At 25.8% G+C, this 23,865-nt stretch overlaps 1 protein-coding gene across 1 annotated transcript in view; it reads right to left on the reverse strand.

Moving 5' to 3' along the window:
- Positions 1–23,865, reverse strand: part of LOC107440403 (probable ATP-dependent RNA helicase DDX10) — a 31,634-nt gene that overhangs the window by 640 nt on the left and 7,129 nt on the right. The window contains exons 7-18 of the mRNA XM_043050625.2: positions 21,666–21,762; positions 20,042–20,146; positions 16,924–17,086; positions 14,246–14,330; positions 12,276–12,377; positions 11,208–11,295; positions 7,453–7,541; positions 6,212–6,515; positions 5,014–5,130; positions 3,278–3,442; positions 3,111–3,188; positions 1,899–2,140 (exon numbers count right to left, since the gene is read on the reverse strand). Coding sequence (XP_042906559.1) covers positions 1,899–2,140; positions 3,111–3,188; positions 3,278–3,442; positions 5,014–5,130; positions 6,212–6,515; positions 7,453–7,541; positions 11,208–11,295; positions 12,276–12,377; positions 14,246–14,330; positions 16,924–17,086; positions 20,042–20,146; positions 21,666–21,762 — 1,635 coding nt within the window. The remainder of the gene's footprint in view (positions 1–1,898; positions 2,141–3,110; positions 3,189–3,277; positions 3,443–5,013; positions 5,131–6,211; positions 6,516–7,452; positions 7,542–11,207; positions 11,296–12,275; positions 12,378–14,245; positions 14,331–16,923; positions 17,087–20,041; positions 20,147–21,665; positions 21,763–23,865) is intronic.

Consider the following 23,865-nt stretch of genomic DNA (forward strand, 5'->3'; position numbering starts at 1 on the left):
GGACTTTTGCAACGAAAGGTAACAAACTTTTTTAAAAGAATGTAAATTTAACAAATTAATGTAGATTAAATTTTAATAAAAACAATATTTTCTTCAGATTTGTGTTATTTTTGAAAATGCGTCTTTTGATATTTAACTAAAATTCCATTGATATTTAACTAAAATTCCATTTCACTTTTTAAAATTTACTACTAGAGTTGATTTCCTTTTTAAATCTTTTCAGCTGTGAAACATAAGTTATACATGTTTATTTTTATCATTTAAAAAACGTTCTACTGTTTTTTACTTTAAAAGTAGTTAAATTCGCAAGCACGGAAGGTTTTTACACATGGTTTCTATTAACCGAGATTTCCTATATCCGAGGTACTAGCGGTCCCAATTAGCTCGGATAATCGAGGTCTTACTGTATTCTTAGTATTTTGCTCATTGAAGATCTTGTCTTCATAAAATTTTGCCCCATGATATCCTACAATGCCCAAAATACCATACCATTATATTTTGCTCACATCATAAACTACTTAACTTCTTTAGAAGGGAAATATTAAATATTACTTCAAATTATAAATTTAGTTAAAACCTGTTAACTACATGATAACTGAACCAACACTTTAACTGTACACTTGTGATCAAAAGTAAAACACCACTGGCATAAACTATTTCAGTCAAACACAATTTAGATAAATTTGCTAGGGTAAAATTTTTGTAACTGAATTATTAAGTTGAAATTTTTTAAAACCTAGTTTTATAACTGAAATCATTATGAAAAAGATTGTATGTGTAACATATACATAAGAATAACAGTAGAGTAAGGAAAAAGATTTTTTTTCTGTGTAATTATTGCACACATGTATTTTTTCTTTAAATTAAAACTTATTGCTCGGTTATGCTGATAACAAATATGAAGTATCTAAATTTTCAAAACTACCAAAAATTATACCTATATATTTGAAAGGAAATACACAACACATATTTAAAATCTAATTATTTGTAAAATAATTGTACATTCAGTACCACTACTTTATATACACTGAAAGTTAAACTGCTTTATATATGTGTATTCTTAATATTAAGTACAAAAGGGAATTCTCAACTAGTAAAACAATTTTGTATGAGGATTTAAATTATATTTTTCATATAACAGGGTTGCCTCTCCTAAAACAAAACCAATTTCTCGGAGCTTTCCAGAGTCAAATTTAAAGAATTTTAGTTTTTAATGATTCATATTAGCGAATTTCTAATTTTAAAATTTTATTCACATATATATTAATATGACTTAATGATAGAAGCCAAAAACTATTTTAGAAATATTTTAATCTCAATTTATTATCTTTTTTTGTGCTAAAAATTTTTATGTGTATATTAAATTATATTAAAACTATAATGCTGATATATTCATTATTGCAGGTTTAAGATGATTTAAAAAATGTTAACAATTATCTTACTGTTTTAAAAATTTATAAAAAAATATGCTTAATTAATAGGAATTGGAAATAACAAAACTATTTATTAAAATATCATTGATATCAAGAAAAATAAATGATAATAGTAACCAGTCATTAAGATATGATTGGTTATCTAAAGCAGTTTTAATGCCTGATAATGAACATAAACATACTAGAGTTAAAATTGTGAGTAATTATTTTATTAATTGATAATACTTTGAGAATTTCCAGAGTTAATTATGACTTTTTCTGAGAATTCCAGGTTTCCCCCGTTTCCATTGGTCACCCTGATTATATTATTTATAATTAAATATCAATTTATAAATAAACAGAAACTTTAATCTTAATTATCTCATTTACTGATAATTGGCTGCTGATGTATGTAACTTTTCTAGTATACCAGACTAAAACTGAACTTTAAAAAAAGCTAATAGATAAAAAGAAAGCACACCCTACCTGAAAGTTTCAATTTTGTCTACTAATTCCTCCTCAGAGCTTTCAGCTTCACTGTTTATGTTCATTTCAGCTCCAGAACCAGCAAATCTGTCAGATTCCTCAGTATTGTCTCCACTAGAATCATTAGAACTTATATGATTTTTTAATCGTTCATTATTAACGGAACTCTCTTCTTCACTCTCAGACGAGTACATGTTATTTGGATCAATCATAGAATCTTCATTATCCTTGTCAGAATCATCCTATTAATACAAAGTGAATCAAACAAATGATTATTAAATTTAGTAGCATTAATACTTATTAAATTTAAATACTACAAGAAAATCAAACAGATTCCAAAGACTAAGTTATTATTTTTTTTATTGCTTCTAGATATACTCAACTAAATTTAACTCAGTGGCGGCACAGCTCATAAAGGGCCAAGGCCTACTGTGCCCATCTCAGTTTTCTTGACCTTGGGCTCTGGGGGGCAGGGGTAGGGGCAGATGTTCCGGTCAGTTGAACGCAGAACCCCCAGTTTTTAGTTAGCAAGCATGCTTGGTTCTCATTTAATCGACCCACTGAAGGGATGAAAAGATGAGTCAACCTTGCCCGGCCCGAGGATTGAACCAGGGACCTGCGGCACGACAGCGCAAAGCGCTACCGCTCAGCCACTATAGCTAAAATGTAACATTTAAAAAGCAATTGAATGGCAATTGATGTAGAGAGAGGAGTTGAGACAATTTTAAATAACTAACAAAGAATAACCTTATTACAGACGAGTACCTCAGTAAGTTCTGAGTCCTAAGTTTCTTAGTCAAGCCAAAATGTTTGATTTTCATAATTTGGAAAAATATGCATACCAATACAATAAATACAAATTCTAAAATAGAATCTTTTATTTTAAATTAATAATAATAAGAACATATTAATGTCTAAGAAGTGTTTTATTACACATGATCCTAAGTAGAGATTTCATAGATTAAATAACTAACAAAGAATAACCTTATTACAGATGAGTACTTCAGCTAGTTCAGATAGTATTTAGTTTCTTAGTCAAGCATATAATCTTAATTTTAATGATTTGAAAAAATAATTTGCAAAATAATAAATAATATGCAAACCAAATTCCAAAATAAAATTTTTTATTAAAATTAATAATAAACATGCGTTAATTTCCCAGAAGTGTTTTGTCACATCTGATCCTAAATAGACACTTTTAAACAAGCTTACTTCAGAATCTTTTAAAGTTGGAGGAGCCCCAGCTGGGTTTTTTAGCCATCTATTCTCTTTCTTTTTCAGTCTTTCAGCCTAAAATGGAAAAAAGTAATTAATTAATAATTGTCATAAAATTTGCAAATTTCTTCCAAAAAAAAAAAGCCCTTTAAATTATTTCTTACTCTATGTCTAGCTTTTATCTTTTCCTTGTAAATTCGTCTATCTATTTCATTTTCTTTATCAAGTATAGGTTTCACTTTATCTAAGCTATAATCTTCCTCTAATAATCCTAGTTTTGGATCAGCAGCTAAATCTGGTATCAACTGTCCACCAACTTCCCGAAGAGGCTAAATAAAAAACAAAGAAGATTTATATGCAAAAATAAATGATTCACTGTTATTAAAAAATTTAATTAAGAATATTTTTTTTTAAATTAAGAAGTGTTAAGATTTATATGATAACAAGTAACACTCGGTGTTAAAAAAAAAGAAGCAAATTCTATTTTAAAATTAAAAGTTGTTCCTGCATAGGTAATTAAAAAAATATTCAGTTTTAATGTTTAATTAAAAAAAAAGTAAGTTACATGATAAGATGATTTGAAAAATAAATTTATTTATTACTTTATTATTCAAATTTCAAAGAAACGTGCATTAATCATATGAAAGAAAAAAGTGACATTTTTCTATTTCACAATCTCAAAACAAATAATTAATTATAATCAGAAAGATTAAAAAAATAAGAGATGGAAGCCATATAGAATTTAGTTATTTTATTTTAAAATTTACAAAACATTTGAAATTTGTTATTGCCAAGACCTGTATGAATGTTAAAGCTCACAGAGTGCACATCACATTTCAAACAATTATTTTGTAAAAGATCAAATAAGTCTAAGTTATCTCCAGTTTTTAACTTGGGTTAATTATTTTAGTAGTAACTAGAGGTTAAGTTTCATGGTACTTAATTACTAATTACAATATTCAGAAGTAATTATAATAGAGGTAATGCCCTCAGCTAGTATTGTTCATCAGCTCACTTGATTGTTTCACATTCATATTTGTTTCTTTTAACACACTGTTACATCGAAATTAAAAACTATTCAGTTAAAAGATAACAAAATTTTTTATTGCAGTAATATAAAATTGGTTGTAAAGGTTAAATTTGCGATCTTAATGGGATATAAGTAAACCTAATGTAGGATATAAGTAATTTGAAATATATTTTTGCAAAAAAATAAATAAATAAATAAAGATAAAAAAAGAGCAATAGTGGAAAAAGTTGATTCTTAAAACTAGTTATTTTGTATTCATTAATTTCATTTGCAGAACTAAAAAATTTTTTATAATAAAACTTATCAAAGTAATATAACATTTAAGTACATAATATAACATTTTAGTAAATATAACATATTGAAAAATAAATGAAACTTAACACTGACATTAAATCTTGCACTATAAAGGAATGACATTTTTAATTTTAAACCTCTACATTAAAATCAAAAATGTAAAAATAACAGACAATAATATTAAGAACTGATATTACTGGTAAGTGGTAGACAGCTTTAAATGAGAAATGGGTAAATAATTTATAGGTATAAATCATAAATTTTATGCTGATGACAGATAAAAATATCTAGATCTTTTTTATAAAAAAAAAATCATATTTTTTTTTCTTTTTAGACCAATAACAATGCACAAAACAGTCATCATTATCAAAAGATTTTTGTTTTCAGTTAGAAGTTATTTTCTCTTAATTTTCTTTTTATCAATCTGTTTAAATTGGAAGATAATTAAATATGAGTGAATCATTAATAGCTCAAAATGTAGAATCAGAAAATAATATTTTAAAAATAAAAAATATTTTACATTAGTCATTTCAGTGCATTAGTTTATTAAGTCATATTGAAGGAAAATAAACTTACATTTCCTTCTTCATCATACTTTAGAACAGTATTAAGTTTTGTCTTCTTTTTTAAAGCTTTCTTGACCAAAGCAGCTTTGGAAAGAACCTTATGAGTTTTACTTTTTTCTTCCCAATCCTAAAAGAAAGAACAAAAATTATAATATTTTTGTAATTTTTTCTTAAGCAAACATATGTCTATTTCTCTATTTTTGGGCGTACCTGTAAAATTTTTTTTTATTTTTAAAGAAACCAGCCTTAACTTAAAGACGTAAAGGAGTAGCAAAATTGAAAGCAACTATTTAGGATAGCAGTTATTAACGAATTCACATGAATCAGCCGGGAAAAGTAGTATTGACAAACCGAATATTTAAAAGCTTTATTTTTGCTCTGTATTTGCTTTGGCGAGGGACGAGCATGCGAAAACCATATCTTCTGTTTAGATCACAAAAAATTTAATGAATGTAACAAAGTCAAAAATTAACGTTAAGTCTTAATGGATGTAAGAAAGAGAAATTGCATTTGTCTAAATGTATTTTTTTAGTAGTACGAAAATCAGCATAAGTTCCTTGTAAGTGGTTCAGATTGGCTTTGATTTTTGAGGGAAAGAGGAGTAAATGACTAATCAAGTAAGATTTAAAATCACACAGGGAGTTTGGGATGAGATTACTTAAGGCTTAAACTAAAACCTAAAACTAAGCAGTCTTTAATACTGGTTCAAATAAAATAACATTTAAAATGCAGGGGTCTGTCCAGGCCAAATTTACTACCGTTTATTGGTACCTTCACAAATTCAACTTTAGTAAAAATGGTAGTTTCACAAACTATTTTTCTTAAAATTTTATTTTTGTATCCCTTAAGAAATGATAAATCTATATTTTTGTGTTGAAGTTTTAATATAATTTTTAATTTTCACAAATTATGTCTAAATTTTCACAAAATAGGTACCTGTCAGAAAAACCCAGACAGACCCCTGAAATTGCAAAAAATTATTAAATGACAAAGAAATATCTAGAAATCAAAAATGACTGGATATCTCATAAATTTACTATTGACTAACAATAACTAATAAAAACACTAACATAATACAAATTTACATTTTTTTTTATTGAGGCATATTTTTAAGAGTACTCTGAAGAACTGTCCTGTAAACTATTTTTCGTGATATTTTGACTTGTGATAGTGGTTACAACTTGTGTTTAAATAGAAAGCAAACATACCTCTTCCACATCAGATAAAATTTCAAGCTGTTTCATGGGTATTAAATATTCATAGTCATCTTGATCTGGTGAATCCTCATCATCACAATTTATAATTCTTATGGGCATTTTATGAGCTTTAAGATGTTTCTGGGCATTTTCTTCATTTATAATTGAAGAGTCAATATCTAATGACTCGTCTTCAGACGAATCTTCATTTTTTTGCTTTATTTCAGTGTTTGAATCTTTAACAGAGGCATTTTTATAACCTTTTACATGCTTTTCCAAGAATCGAATTCTTGGTACAAAATTGAGCCCAAGTGACCTGGAAAAAAAAAAGAAACAGATTAAGTTGGTAAGATAAAGTTTATTGATGTTAGGTTTAAATCAATATGATTATGAAGGGTATTCTAAATTCTAGTTCTTTTAGAAAAAACTCAACCACAGGGTATTTAATATTTTCAGAAGTGTTTTCTTTTACATTGTAAATTCAGGTGGTCACAAACACTTAGAAAAAAATTTTCGTTAACTTTTTTCCAAATTTCCTTTTAATTTTTGTTCAAAAAATTTGCCTTTTATTTTTCATTTTTGTATTATTCACATACATAAAATATATTACAAAACACTTTTATAAGTTTACAAAGTTTGAAAAAAAAATTGGAAGTATAAAGTGAGAATATTAAATGAAAATATTTAGGTAGACATGATAATTTAGACACATATAATGGTCACACATTTCTTTTTATATTAATTATTATTATATTTCTGATGTTATTTAATGTATATTAACACTATTTTTAAGAGCAACTGTTAGCACACTGAAGGAAATATTGTTTTCAGTTAGTATAAATGCCTAAACTAGATTTTTGATTGTGTAAGAGTTTCTGATAAATGTTAAATCAACTTACTGTAAAAAATTATTTTTAAAAATTAATGTAATTTTATATAATGTATAAAACTTCAGAGTAGACAACATTTAATAGAGAAGAAATCAATTTGTTTGTTTAAAATATGTCTGAAACCTAAATTAAGTCAATTTTCTTAATTTTTGTGTATTTTAATAGTTTCAAGATTTTCAAAAATTAAAAAATTCTTCAGTTTCTCTGGAACAAATTTTGATACATTTCAAAAGCTGAAATAAATTTAATTTTTAGAATGAAAACCAAACAGATATTACATTATTTATAATATAAATTTTTGAGTGGAACATAATACAAGATTAAATAACTGTTTTGCATTACATAATTACATAAAATTCTTACGTGGCATACTGGTCCACATCAATTTTCATGACATCAAAAACAGACTTGTCCTTCATTAAATATATATTTTTCAGATAAGACTTAAAAGCCTAAAAACAAAGAGAGTAAACATCAAAATGAAATTAAGAGCATGTGAGAAGCATAACTATTTCTTCAAAAAAATTAAATAAATAAATGTTTGAGAATCATAAACATAAAATATTTTGTTTTCAAATCTTTATCAAAAGATTCAAAATAGTAATTTATACTACTGGTCTTAGTGATACTGAATGTAATAAAAACTTTGAAACAACACTACTTAGCTTTGCATATTCAGCAACACATGCTCTGCAATTCAAATTTCATTTTTATAATACAATCTTTAATTAATTTTCAGTGATACTGAACGCAATAAAACTAGGAAACAACACTAGTCAGTAACGCATACTCTGCAATTCAAATTTCATTTTTATAATACAATCTTTAATTAATTTTCAGTGATACTGAACATAATAAAACTTAGAAATAACACTAGTCAGCAACGCATACTCTGCAATTTAAATTTTATTTTAAACTTAATTAACTATTAAAATAGCCTGCTTCATAAAAAAAAAAATAATAACACCTTTGTTTGAAATTAGTGAAGAGTATGATAAAAAAAGCTGTATATTTTAAAATAGAAGTGTAAACAGTTTATAACACTTTGACATTAAAAAAATTGCTCTCAGTTAAAAAAAAATGCTTTTTTTAAAAAAAATAATAATATAAATTGTATATAATGGATAGCAAAAAACAAAGAGAGTATTATTTTAAGAAGAAGAACAAACTATCTTATAGTACAGCTCTTTCATAATACTAAAACTGCTGTTTTAGTTGTTTAAAAATTTTTAAAGAAAGGAGCACATCTAATCAGAATCTTAATATCAGAAAAAATATAGTTTCCAATTAAACATATATTATTCATTTAAAGAACAATACAAATCAAATTTTTATTTTCAGCAATTAAAATTAATTTTACCATTAGGCTTACTTTAATTTTGCATCACAAATTTTTGTATCCTTTATGTATGTATATAATAAATCTATCTATCTTTCCTATATTTTTGGCTTTAATTTTACTTTTTAATTATTTGTGAAAGTTACGTAATAATTTATGTGAAAGTTCCTCCTCCATTTTGTAAATAAAATTGCAGAAGGGTAGAATCATCAGAGATCAGCCAGAAATACTACTAAAAGAAGGTCAATTATAAATAAGTCTTTCTAGGATAAGTCTGTTGTTTAATTTTGTCACTATTATGATTCCAAACCCTGAAATTTATAATTGTGTACGTAGGAAAATTATACAAATACTTGGAATAGCTAATTTTTTTTTCATACTTGTATTAAGGTACACTTCATACCTATAACAAATTTTTTGTTCAAATTCGACGAAAATTTTTACCTGATTTGTTACCATGCTTTTTATTTCACTTTTTCTACATGTTTCTGTGATTTTTTACACAATAAAGGATTCAGGTTCAGACTACAAAGACTAACCAAAAGCTATTCATAAAAATAGACACGTTTCAAATTTTTTAAAATGCCCATTTTTCTTTCGATAAAATTTTTTTTTTAAATTTATTTTTTTTCAATCTGATGAGTGTTGAGAAATCATCATTTTAAACTGTCTGCATCATATTTTAATTTTTGCTGTTGTCTACAGCAGGTTCTGAGTGCAAAATGCAGAATCCTATTGGTCAAATAGGGTTACTTTATTTTTGTAGAATCCAAAACTGCAATAAAAAAAAGGGGGTTCATATTTAAGATATCAAAGTTGCCCCCACTTTGCCCTCATAGGTGAGGGTGGAAAATCCAATTTGGCAACATTAGATAACTTTTCAAATAATATTAAATTTGCTTATCCCACTTTTTCGATCCAATAAATATTTTTCAAGATATTTGATTATTACCAAACTTTTCTTACGCCCTGTTTGTATAGTCAACTTTCAATATAACGAGGCATTTAGTTTTAAAAAAAAAGGGGTCTTAAAATGTGAGGTTGTTGTATTGTGAATGTGCAAAAAAATACAAGGAACATTTATTCTTCACTAATTACTTATTTAACAAAATTATTAACTACACATAAAAATATTATTACAACTTGCGTATAAAATATTTTGTAAAGAATTAAACACAATTTTAAATTGCTCTACAACATATGTTACAAGTTTGAGAGTAGAATAATAACAGAATAACTGGTAATAACACAACATGTTTCATTTTTATATTGATATAAATATAAAAGTATGAATTAAATAATAAGATGAATTAAAAAAATGAATTAAAAATAATAAAGTGATGATTAAAAAGAATACATTATAGGTGCAACATGCTTTAAAAAAAATGCAGGTTCTAAGAAACTACTTTAAAAAAAACATACATCCAGATAACTGCAAATTTTTATCAAAATTAAAGTACAGCAAATGAGTTATGAATAACACATGTTTTAACTTAAAAATTAACTAAGAATTTTGAAAATTAACTAAAAATTGAAAACAAAATTATTTCACTCTTATTTTACAAAAAGGGTGAATAAAATCATCAAGCAATAAAAGTATTATTGATTAACTTTTCGCAAACTTTAAAACGAAAATCACAAATATTGTAAATGCATCTTTTTTTACCAAACAAATGTCTATGGCACTCTTAATATCAATTTCTACTTGACCTTGAAATATTTAATTTTGATTATGAATATGGAGTAATCCAGCGTTTTCACAACAGCGCGAGAATATCGCATATTTTTTTCTTTTCTCGCATTAAAAAATGATTACCGCGAGAAATTCGCGCATTCTATAAATCTATTTCAAAATTCGCGAATTTCTCGCATTTTGGAAAAAGCTTCGAATTACGCCATTTAGAATAAAATCCGTTTCACTTTTCTTACTGGATTTTTCATCATTTTCAACATCTGCCCCATTATCTAGCTTCCCTATTTACCAGTATTGTTCAGAACCTTTTCGAACAACAGAACACAACCACGGAACCCCTTTCAGAACACATTTGTCTGCAACCACGCGTTTACCATAGGTAAGGTTTCTTCATGTAAGACGTTCAAATGTTTTATGCACTTATGCAAGATGGACAAATACCTTGTAAAGGCAAAATCTTCTATGATGATGCATCAAAAATATTCAATGCTTTAAAAAGTAGAAGACGTTAAAAATGTATTATAATTAAAGAAATTATTATTTTTTTCAAGAGATTTTGTGTTTTTTTAGAAATCTCACTTAACTTTTAGAAATCTCACCCTGTGTTTGAGAAAGGGTGAGAAATTCGCACCCATTTTTTTTCTATGATGAAAACACTGAGTAATCCGTATATCATAAATTCCCCCCCCCCTAAAATTACTAATTCTTAAAAACTAAAATAGGAAATAAAAAAATAATTAAGCTACTTGAAACTATAGCAATAAAATAGCTGCCTTTTTGTAATAAATTAAGAGGGACAATAATTTATTTGGTTAACTTTTATAAAACAGGTACATTTTATTAGTAATTCTAAATGATGATTATAAAACAAGAGTAAATTCAAGAAATATTGCTTGCATCTACAATTAGTATTCTTAATAGAATATTTTAATTACAATCAAAATAAAATGAGAAAAATCTGTAGGTTTTTGAAAATTTAAAAAAGTCTTAGTTAATTTAAAGAACAGAATCAGGATGGCCACTCTTTAAATAAAACCAAGTTTCCAATCCAAACATGGAAAAAAACAAAGAAAAAAAAACACATACCCTAGATGCAGATTCTTTAAAATTTTTATCCCTTGATAGAATAGCATCGAGCTTTCTTCTTACATCTTGAAGTTTATTTGGATTAGCCCTGGTTTAAAAAGAAAACAAAAGTATTTATAATAGAAAAATGGCAGTAAATAAGGAAAATAAATAATAATATTTGAAAAATTAAAATTATAAATAAAAAGTGGATAATAATTATAAAAAGCTTGGAAACAGTAAAAGTAATTTATTAAAGAGGAAGAATATATAATTAGAGAAAGTGGGAATAAAATTAATATATTTCTTGAAACAGTATTTTGTATCAAACTAAAAATTAACAAACAATATAAAACTTACTTTTTATATAGAAAAGCAGTATTTATTTTCTTACAAAGTCACAAGATAAAAAGAAATCAATTTATTTATAGAAAAAAATTAATGCGATGAAATAAATATAGTGTTACTTTAATGTTTTTACAGGGAATTTTTTTTCTTTGACCCAAATGACTGTATAACAAATAATTCCTCCCTATTCATTCATTTTAAATGTAATTTATAAGCAGAAAATTATCGATGTACAAACGTGGCTAAGAGCTCAGAGTTTTGAGGATTAAAGCAAAATAAAAACTTATAATTGTTGATTTAAATAATTTTCTTTACCTTTTCGATTCCTTATAAATATTTGGCAAAAATAACTGAAAAATATCTAAATATTCAGTGCATCTTTATTATAAACAAGTATATTTTTTCAGGTAAATCAGACGTAAAAATAGTTATCTTTGTACACAGTAGTAAGATTTTTTTACAGGTAGGTAAGCAATAATTAGCAGTTTGGATTTCTTAGAATAAACATGAGTTCCATTGGTATAACCTGCATAAATATTTTTTATTAGTTATCAGTGTACAAAACTTAACTAAGAAGTTTTCACTGCAAGAAAGTTGCAAAGGTTAGAAAAAGTTCTTTTTTTCAGAGGAAGAAAACAGAAAGTTATCATCAGATAGTTTAGGAGCTGATTCGACACAGATAATATTATAGAGACTTTCTTTAAAAGGAAAAAAACTAATAAATTTTAAAAAAATATTTACTTTATTTCTTCAATAGGTATTTTACGATCTGCAAGTTGTTTAATCATGGAATCCTTCTCAGATGGTAATAACACTAAAAGAGATTCACCACCTTTTTCATACCTATAACAAAAACAAATTCATTTATATTTAACAAATATTTAACTGATAAGTATTAAAAATCAACAAATTGATAACACATCTAACAGTTAAAAATTGCATGCATTATAACAATCTCCAAAAATAGTATTAATCAGTCTGAAAGTGATGCTAACAAATGAAATGTAGATAAAATTCACATGAAAAGATATAAGTATCTTAGCAATTTTATTTTATCATTATTCTTGCATTTTCATGAGTCTAGGTATCGAAAAACAGATTACATAGACACTCTAAAATGCTGTGAGAACTTAATGATCTTAAATCAAATTATTAATGAGTTGTTTTCTATTTCTGCATCATAACAATCTCCAAAAATAGTATTCATCAGTCTGAAAGTGATGTAAACAAATGAAATGTAGATAAAATTCACATGAAAAGATATAAGTATCTTGACAATTTTATTTCATCATTATTCTTGCATTTTCATGAGTCTAGGTATCGAAAAACAGATTACATAGACACTCTAAAATGCTGTGAGAACTTAATGATCTTAAATCCAATTATCAATTAGTTGTTTTCTATTTCTGCATCATAACAGTCTCCAAAAATAGCATTCATCAGTCTGAAAGTGATGTAAACAAATGAAATGTAGATAAAATTCATATGAAAAGATAAAAGTATCTTAACAATTTTATTTTATCATTATTCTTGCATTTTTATGAGTCTAGGTATCAAAAAACAGATTACATAGACACTCTAAAATGCTGTGAGAACTTAATGATCTAAAATCCAATTATCAATGAGTTGTTTTTTATTTCTGCATCATAACAATCTCCAAAAATAGTATTGATCAGTCTGAGAGTGATGTGAACAAATGAAATGTAGATAAAATTCACATGAAAAGATATAAGTATCTTGACTCATCATTATTCTTGCATTTTCATGAGTCTAGGTATCGAAAAACCGATTACATAGCCACTCTAAAATGCTGTGAGAACTTAATGATCTTAAATCCAATTATTAATTAGTTGTTTTCTATTTCTGCATCATAACAGTCTCCAAAAATAGCATTCATCAGTCTGAAAGTGATGTAAACAAATGAAATGTAGATAAAATTCATATGAAAAGATAAAAGTATCTTAACAATTTTATTTTATCATTGTTCCTGCATTTTTATGAGTCTAGGTATCAAAAAACAGATTACATGGACACTCTAAAATGCTGTGAGAACTTAATGATCTTAAATCCAATTATCAATGAGTTGTTTTCTATTTCTGCATCATAACAATCCCCAAAAATAGTATTCATCAGTCTGAAAGTGATGTGAACAAATGAAATGTAGATAAAATTCACATGAAAAGATATAAGTATCTTGACAATTTTATTTCATCATTATTCTTGCATTTTCATGAGTCTAGGTATCGAAAAACAGATTACATAGACACTCTAAAATGCTGTGGGAACTGAATGATCTTAAATCTAATTATCAATGAGCTGCTTTCTATTTCTGCATCATAACTATCTCCAAAAATTATAGTCATTGGTATGTAAAAGATATTTCAGAAACAAGCTCCTTACAATTTATATGAGCTGATAAATTTAAATATAAGGTAAATTTAAAATAATTACAAATTTAAAGTCAATAAAAAAGTAAAAAGAAAGAATTTTCTTTTTCTTTTTACAAACTGAATTTTGAGCTCATGCAAATTTCATTAAAACAAAAATATTGAAAGATTTAAATGCAGTTTTGAAAGTTAGTATAAAAATATTCAAGATGTTTTGTCATTTTCTTTCTAAAAAGGATAAATTTTATTTCCAATTTGTTAACAATTTATAATGCAATAAAATTAAATGGAAAGAGGAAACAAATAATAAAACAATGAATTTACCTAGCAGTTCGCCCAGCACGATGTATATAAGTGTTAACATCTTCAGGACAATCTAATTGAACAACCCAATTAACATTAGGAAAATCTGCAAAAAAATAAATAAATAAATTAGGAAAAGAAATTTTTTTATCGGTCCATTATTCTTTAGCACAGAAAGCAAAGTTTTTCTTTTTATATATAAACAAGGAAACTGGTATTTAGTGTACACTATTAACCTTTTATTAATATGATTCTTTAGGAAAGCATATCAATGTTTACTTGTTATGAAGAATATATTAATTTAAGCCAGAGTTAGCAGGATTTTGTATACTATGAATAAATTCACTGTGAAAAAAAATTTTTTTTGTGGTCCTCCCCTCAAACTGTCCATAAATAATTTTATGTAGTTTAGGCAATGAAAAAAGTGCAAGAAATCAAAAAATACAAAATTAATATCTTATTGGTTAAACTATTATTAAATGTGAATAATATATTTAAAAGTAAATAAATAAAAAGCAAGTGAATTCAAATTAGTATGTTATACCTTTTTTTCTTGAACTTCCCTAAACTTGTAGATTTATGTGAACAAAGCTATAAAATTTAGAATTTAATCAATAAGCCAATCTGAAACTTCATAAACTGTTATTATTGAATAGGAATCCCATCTTTCTTAAAATGGTTGGTTTTATTTTTAAAAAAACTCTAACTTTTATAGATATTACATAAAATTATGCAACCTTTTGAATTAAGTATAATTATATATTTCATAATTTACTAAAATTTATTGAAAGAAAAATTGAATTGTATGCTTTCAGCTGGTATTGTATTTTTTACTCAGCACTAATTTTTTTCAGCAATTCGATATCTATTTTTTGATATGAATAAGTGCATAGTCATTGTATTTAAAATTTTAAGTGTTTTAACTATTTTTGAAATTTTAAGTAAAGGACAAGCTTAAAATACTTTCAGACAATTAAGACTAGTGCTGGGCAATATTAGAATTTTTATTATGGTATATCCTGAGAAAATATATTTCATATTTTTTTTATTACATGTTATTACGTTATTTTTTTAAAAGAACAATGTTTCCATTACTCAAGTAAAGGAGAAATTTTTTTTAAAACATTTTTTCTAAAAAACAATTTCAGTGTTATAGCTCAAACGCAGAAATCAGTTATTCTATGGATTATCTAAACAGTTGGACAAACTACCTAGATAATCCCCAAATGAACTACTAAGTAAAATCAGATCTTTTCTGGAACATCAGCAATGTTTTTGTAATCTAAAATTTACAATGTTATTCATTTTTAGATAGCTGAAGAATTAAGTTGCTACAAAAAAACAATGGCAAATTAGTAGAACAGCCAATTAAAAATCTCAAACCAAACACCAAGAATCTTATGATTCAAAATATTATTAAAATTTAGGAAATTAATAATGTTATTCACATATTAGATTCAATGATTATAAGAAGAAAAAAACAACCATTGACAACAAATAAAAAGCAGAGGGGATAGAAGCAGGGAAAGTAAATAAAATAAACAAACATTTTGAACTTTAACAAGGTGGAAGCCATTAATGTACACATCTAACTAAAATTTTTTTATGATTCTACACTTTAATAAATCCTCCCAGTTAAGCTGAAGATTAGCTAGGTACTGTTTACATTAACAGCTTTCCAGTTTTAGGGCAACATATACAGATAGAAATAAGATCACATTTTTATTCTTTGAACAAGACAATTACAGATAATTTTGGTTGCTGATTTATAACCAGGGAAAAACAAGTAGGGATCGATTAAAGATATGCTATTTTTAATCTATTCTAGTTAGCAACTTCTTTAATGAAATTTTTAGTTTGTACATTAAATTTATATAAATATTCTTTGAGGAAAATAAAAGGTAACGAAACGAAAATTTAAAAAATGTTGTAATAAGAAGCATTACTAGAAATATTAAAATAACAATAAAAATAATGTATATAGGCTTAAAATTTCCCCCCCCCCCATTAAAACAGCTATGTATTGACAAAATATTAATTTTTTTTTTTAGCTAAATGAGACACATGAATTACAGAGTTTCAACAGTGACTATTTTCTCTGATGGATATGTATTTAATAAAGCTTTAAAATATTGAAGTTCATCATAATATAACATAGCTTTAAATACAGATCTTCTGTGATTCTATTAAGAAATTATAGATAGGTAATTCAATTAAAACACACATAAGATAACAGCAAGAGCATTCACAAAAATAAATAAGTAAATACAGTACAGAACCCGTTATCCGGAAATCAGTAAACCGGAAAACCAAAAAACCGGAACGAAATTCGATAAATTTTTCCGCCATTTTTTAAAAAAAAATTTTTTTTTCCTCGTAAGATTTTTGGATTTTCCTTTCTTTTTTGAAAGATGTTTACCTTACCATCATTTTGGAAATAATCATTAGTGTATTACTTCGTTTTTTCAAGATTATTTCCAAAAATTTTTTTTTAGTTGGGTTTAACAATAAAAGAAAGCTGCTTTTTGTAGCGATTCAGAAAACCGGAAAAATCAGTTATCCGGAATAGCGATGGTCCCGATCGTTCCGGATAATCGGTTCCCTACTGTAAATATTTTTTAACTAAAACATGCAAATTCATTTATAAACTAAAATCTATATCAAAATTAGTTAATTTTTGTAAAATAAAAATGCCATACCTAATCCTCTAGATGCGACATCTGTTGCAAACATAACAACATGATTCTTTTTGCAGAATTCATCATAAATCTGCATCCTTCTTAGTTGATGCAAACTGCCATATAATGCCATTATACTAACTCCTGGTCTCAGACGACAGATACTTTCATAAGTGAACTTCACCTATAGAGTGAAATAGAGTTTTTTTTTTATAAAATCCTTTTACATTAAGTACTATGTGAAAAACAAATTATTCAATTTAGAAAAAAACATTAAAGTTAATATAATCTTGAAATTAAAAGCTATTTATAAAAGTTTCTTTAAATCTACGTCTAGTGCATAGGTTACCTAATTTTACTGAATCATTGCCCATTGAGATTTAACAAGCTGAATGGACCATATTTGTTTATGAACACATCAAATTTTTTTTTTTTGAAATTCCAACTTCAACGCAAGTTAATGCAATTTTAAGAGCTTTTTTTGCGATTGTTTTTCCAAATTTTTTGCTTTAGGTCACATTTTGCTTTGCTGTACAAAATTCATAGTTGTAAAAAAAAATACAAAAGTATGTAGAAATTCAAAGGATCGTTCAATTTGCAACGACGAACATATTACCAAAATGGCCTTACATAAAATCAGAATTATTATATAGTTTATAAGCAAAAATTATCTTTCTTTTTTTTAATAAAAAAAAGTATTATATTTTAAGGGGGGCAAGATGATCATTAGGATACCTCAGAGGTTGGCAAACGAGAGTAGATGGAGTTTCCGAGTAAGTCCTTGAAATAAATGCATATTTAATTAAATCAAAGAATATATCAGCTTTGTGGAAAAACTTTAGGGAAACTGCAGGGGCACCAAAGTTCAAGACCATGGCACCCTTCAACTTAAAATTGAAAAGCGTTCATTACAGTATTTTGTAATAGTTAAAAATCAATTTTTTAAAATGCCAACTATCCAATTTTTTCAGGGTTCTAAGTGCTGCTCACCACAGTACCAAAATGTCTCATTTGGCAACGTAACGAATGACAATATTTGCTACATTGTGAGACCTGAGAAAGATGTTTTTTTTTTTTTTTAAAGAAGTGATTTTTTTAAGAAAACTGATTTATACCATTCGTATTCAACAGTATACAACATCGTTCACATTGCTTCAGTAATGCCACTACATTATGTAGACAGCTGGAGGAAGTTCAGTGTTATGAACTCCACCAAAACAAAACTTTGATATCAAATTGATGCAAAAAATGTAAATATACTTGTTTGTCTGAATGGGCTGAATAGGGCATTGTACAACTTAATAAGATATTTGACGTGTGGGTGTCTAAGAAAAACAGACAAATACTAAAAAAATTATTTTTTAATGTTAATTATTATTTGTAATCTGATTATTTTCAGAAATATATATATTTTTAATTTATTGTACTCACTACTAATGTACTATATAACAGAACTAACTCCAGTCAAATATTTGCATTCCATAACAGTTTAAATATTTCTTTCTTTCAAAACAATAAAAATTTTTTTAAAGTATTAGTAGTTTCCATAATGGATAATGGGATTCAGAACTGGAAGGAAGGGGATGAGTGGTTTCATTCTGCTAACATTTCTTTCATTTAACTATTGTTTTATTGGACAAACTAGCTGAATTGCTAAGGTTTTTCAGAAGGCATTGAGAACACTGAATTCTTTGATACCAAAACCAAATATTTTATGAACATTAATGAATGCTCAACACTCATTTTAACTATAGTTTGTTAACAACTTGCTAGAAAATCCTAACACCTCTTAAAAGATCATGTGCACTGGTGAACAATAGCCCCAACTTATGATCTAGAAATAGAGAGGGAAGTTGACAACTTAACAATATGTGGCGTAAAATATTTTTGTTGCTGTGACAACTGTACATTTTTTTATCAATCTGTTTTAAACAAGGGCATATTTTTATGCTAAATCATTTTCAGATTTTTTAAAATAGCTTATTACTCAATATCCAACACTATGATGAGGTCTTGTTTTTTTAATTTGAATAGACATTAGTACAAATTAATCTTATCTGAAACTTTCATTCATTCAGAGGGTTCTAGTTGAACGGTTAAATAAATTCTAGTTGCATGTATTATACATCAATCCACTGCATATAAATACAATCTTTTCATCAATTTGGAACTACAGACAGAAATGATTCATGTTAATTGGTTAATTTAAATACATGCCTAAAGCAGATACTCTTGTAACTAACCTAATAATTATCTATGGGCTTATAGTTATTATCTTTTTAAAGACCTTATATTTGCAAATTTAGTTATGTAAGTTAGATTATGATGATTTAAACTCCCTCTGACTGCATTGAGGTTGCAAGCAAATTTGGATTTATGAATATAGTTCTGAAGATTCACCTCATTAATTCTGGCACGGAGCATTCTTACGTAACACAGGCATGTTTCCTGTACAAGCGAACTAGCTGACTCGAAAACAATTTAGAAAGTTAGAAAAACAAATCAAAGAAGAAAAAAAAGAAGAATGTTTAAAAATATGTATGTTAGCAAAAACATCACTTCATCAAGGAGCGCAAGAGGACAAATAAAAGAATCAAAACTTAAAAATAAATTATAACATCTTAAGCTCAACCAATTGATACAATGGGTGCTAATTTATGTCAAGTTCGAGGAGTTGAAACTGTGATAATAAAATTTGTTTGAATGCATATTTTTGAATACAAAAGATTTGATTTGATAAAGAGAAAAAAAAAAACCTTAGTTTGCTTTAAAAGTTTAAATTTTTTTTTTCCTTCCCTGTTTAAGTTTATGAGGAATACATATAATCTTTTATTTTTCTTTACCCATACAATATCATACTCAGATTAAAACAGCTAAAATATGTGAAAAGTTTTTTGGGGATTTTAGATTTAAAAAGAGTCTTTCTTTCACTATACATAGATAATTATATGCTTTAGAATAATTATAATAGTATCAATAATCAAAAGGTTATTCTTTTATTTTGAAGTTAGAATTTAGAAAAACTAATTAAATTAAAGAGAGGCACTTCACAACATATTAGACATTATTTCATATATTTTGTAGTGCTTTATATTTAAAATGAAAGCAAAACAAACTGTTAAATTTTTTTTTATCTTACCTGCTTGCAACTTGCCATAAATACCAAAATCTTCTGTTTTTTATGACTTTTAATAAAAGACCAAATTAAATTCATTTTGTCATGAGCATCACAAACAATAAAACTCTGTAAAATAAATATTTTGTTTTTAAATAACACAGCAAAACAAGCTTACAAATAATATAAACAATATTACTAGTATAAAAAGACCAATACATTAAACCACCAAGAGCTCCCTGGTAAAATAGTGCTGAATTTTCCCTGTTACACACTACATTTCTTGCATTTGAAAGTTAAAAATCCAGGAATAAACAAAGAAATTACTTTAGCTATTAAACTCTACAGTTTTAAGTTAAATATATATTAGAAGAAAGACTGCAAAACACTAAAAAAATAATTATTATAAAAGTAATTTATATTACATATGAATAATGCTAACAGCATTTTATGTATTACATAACTATGTTATGTTATATTACAATTTAGATATTTAAAAAGCAAAAAAGTACACCAGGATTAAAAATTTTAAGGACTAGAAAAAATTTACAATATTATATAATTTAAAATATTATATACGTTTTAAAAAAATCACAATTTTTAAAACACTGAGCTAAGAGTATGATGTAATTCTCTATTACAGACAAGCAAAAAAAGTTTTTTTTTTAAAAAACAAACTGTAAGGAATAAATAGGCACAAATAGTAAAAATACTGTGGTCTGAAAAACTACATTTTTTTCGTAATTAACTACAATTATTTTATTACAAATGTAGCTAACTACAAGCATTTATTTAAAAATGCAGTGATTGAAACTACTTTTGAAATGCAGTTTTCACTTTATTACATTTAGGAGACAAATTTTGCTACAGGATTCAACTTATATGGATCAAAATTTAAAAAAAAAAAAAAAAAAAACATCTTAAATNAAAAAAAAAACATCGAAAGAAAATTAAAAAAAAAAAAAAATTTTTTTTAGAATAATAAATAAGTCAACTTAATTATTAGACTTTTTTTTTTGAATCTTGACCATTTTATACCTTTTATCACAGTATTTATTTCAAGATTTACTGTTCTTTTGTTATAATGTTCAAATATTTGTGATTTTGTTACATCTTTAGAGCCTCAGTTAACTAAATTAAAAATAAAAGAAACTAAGTAAAATATACCAAGGACATTCTTGTAGCATTCACTGATGAACACATGTATAAATTGCACAAATAAAATTCCAAAAATTTGTTGCATTTAAACTTTTTTTTTCCTTTTTAAACTAACACAACAAGTTGCAAAGAATCTCTCTAGTGTGTGCATCTTTTTTGGTATTGCACTACTACACAACTTTTTTTCTTCAAAAAACAGCACATTACACTACCAACTACAAAAAAAGTAAAGACTACAATATTTTATTTTTTGTAGAACATTAATTCCGACCACTGAATAAACAGCAAATTTTAGCATACTTCATCAATATTAACAGTTTATCCCAAAAGTTCGCAGAACGTATTTTAAACACATAAAAAATAATCAACCAATTAAAGAATAATAAAAAATAATCAAGCAATTAAATATTTAAGCTATATTTATCAATATAACTCTTATAATAAACCTGTTATAAAATGTTTTTACAAAAATATAATTAAAATTAATTACTTGTTGCAAAGCCTCTGGAGTAGTGTACTTTGCATGTTCATCAACAGAAACATATACAGGATTTTTTAAACTTAATCTAGCCAAATCCTTTACAGACCTATAATAAATAATATTTTTAGAAGGCATAACAAACTATTAATATAAAACCTGGACACATGTAATAATAAATTAAACTTAATACAAATAAAATTAATTCTAGGTTAATTATTAAGAGTTCGGTTGAATGAATCTGACTTTTTGAACAACCAAGTTTCTATGTGATATACTTCAATTTTTGGTAAAAAATTTTTTTGAGCCCTTTAAAATTACTTGACTGCAGTAAATTTTGAGCATACAAAAACCTGTTTCGATTAAATTAATAACAAAGCCATAAGGAATGTCAACAAATTATAAAATTTTAATTATTTGAGCTTTATTAATTGTAATGGCATATGCCTTTGAGTTTTACGTATGAATTTGTAGTGTTAATTAAATCAGATTTATTGACTACTTTCATTTTTTTCTCTTAACAGGTATGAAGAATGGGCATGTATTCAACTAGAATAACAATAAAATCAATGTCTTCAACTTTTTGATTGTTGCCAGAACATTCCAATTGGATAATAAAATCACAAGATATGTACTAGTTTCAATATATAAAGATTGAGTTAACTTATACAGAAATATTTTGATTTTAAATTTTGATGTATCGTTGCTAATATTTATAAATAAATAAAAAAAAACTAGACATCTTTTACTGTCAAAAACATAAAATTAACTATACAATATCAACTGAAAATTATCTATTCATTCCTTTCCTAAATTATATATTGCTATGCTACTTTATGATGTTTTGATATGTTATGTTTTGATTATTGAATAGTTGACACATTAAAAAAGAAGAAAAAAAAAGTTTATAGTAGTCAAAACCAGTATATTAATAGGGTAAGGAATAAGTAAATATTTAATAGTAAATATTTACACAATGATTGCAATAAATATACTTTGATGGATTTAATGCATATATACAATGAGTTTCATAATGCCCACCGTTAATACAAAATTAAAATAATAATATTTAAAAATCACAATAAAAAATGAACTAAAAAAAAGTATCTTATTTTTATACTATTTATTTACACATTAGAAGTCATAAATAAATGTTCCACAGTGTCAACTATCAAAATCTGGCAAATCCCTGCTGTTCAAGGCAGAACTAAACACTTTAAATGAAAAAAAAAAAAAAGAAGAAGTTAGAAACAACATTACGGAATCTAACTAGTTTTCATTTCCCTAGCCTGCCTAATTATTCGAAAGATTTTGAAAGCATTCTTTTTTTTTCTTCTTTTCTTTCTTCCTTTCTTGACTTAAATATTAATTTGTATGTGCATTTCGGTGTTGTACTGTACTTTATTAGTTTTACTTGTGACAAAGATTTTAACAGTCTGCATTCGAGGAATAAAACGTATAGACTTGAAAAATGCTTCAACTTGAACTTACTTTGTTTGTGTTGCAGAAAATAAAAGCGTTTGTCTCTCTTGAGGAAGATTTTCTATAATAGCATCCAAGGTTTTGGCAAATCCTAAATCCAAAATTCTATCAGCTTCATCTAGTACTAAAAATAATTATAAAATTTGCAATAAGTTTAGAAAGTGAAACATTAATAATATTCAGAAAGTATGAATACATTTTTATGATAGTAAAAATTTCAAATAAAATTTACAAACAAGAGAGAAAAATGAGATAATTTAGTTATTGCATTTTTCTTTTGGTTTTAACAGTTTGGTAATGAGTTTTTTAACCCTCTATAGGATAAATAACACATTAAGATAAAGAAACTTTAAATGTTTTTAAAGTTTATAGTACTATAAAAGATCTATATAATGTAATTCTATAAATCTCAATTCCTCATTAAACACAGAAACTTTCATATTTCTTTAGCAAACCAAACTTGATAAATTTGTTGGTTTTAGTTCTANAGTGTCAACTATAAAAATCTGGCAAATCCCTGCTGTTAAAGGCAGAACTAAACACTTTAAATGAAAAAAAAAAGAAGAAAAAAGAGGAAGTTCGAAACAACATTACAGAATCTAACTAGTTTTCATTTCCCTAGCCTGCCTAATTATTCGCAAGATTTTGAAAGCATTATTTTTGTTTATTTTTCGTTTCTTTCTTTTTTGACTTGAATATTAATTTGCATGTGTATTTCGGTGTTGTACTG

The sequence above is a fragment of the Parasteatoda tepidariorum genome, chromosome 4 (assembly GCF_043381705.1).
Source record: "Parasteatoda tepidariorum isolate YZ-2023 chromosome 4, CAS_Ptep_4.0, whole genome shotgun sequence".
NCBI classification, from domain to species: domain Eukaryota; kingdom Metazoa; phylum Arthropoda; class Arachnida; order Araneae; family Theridiidae; genus Parasteatoda; species Parasteatoda tepidariorum.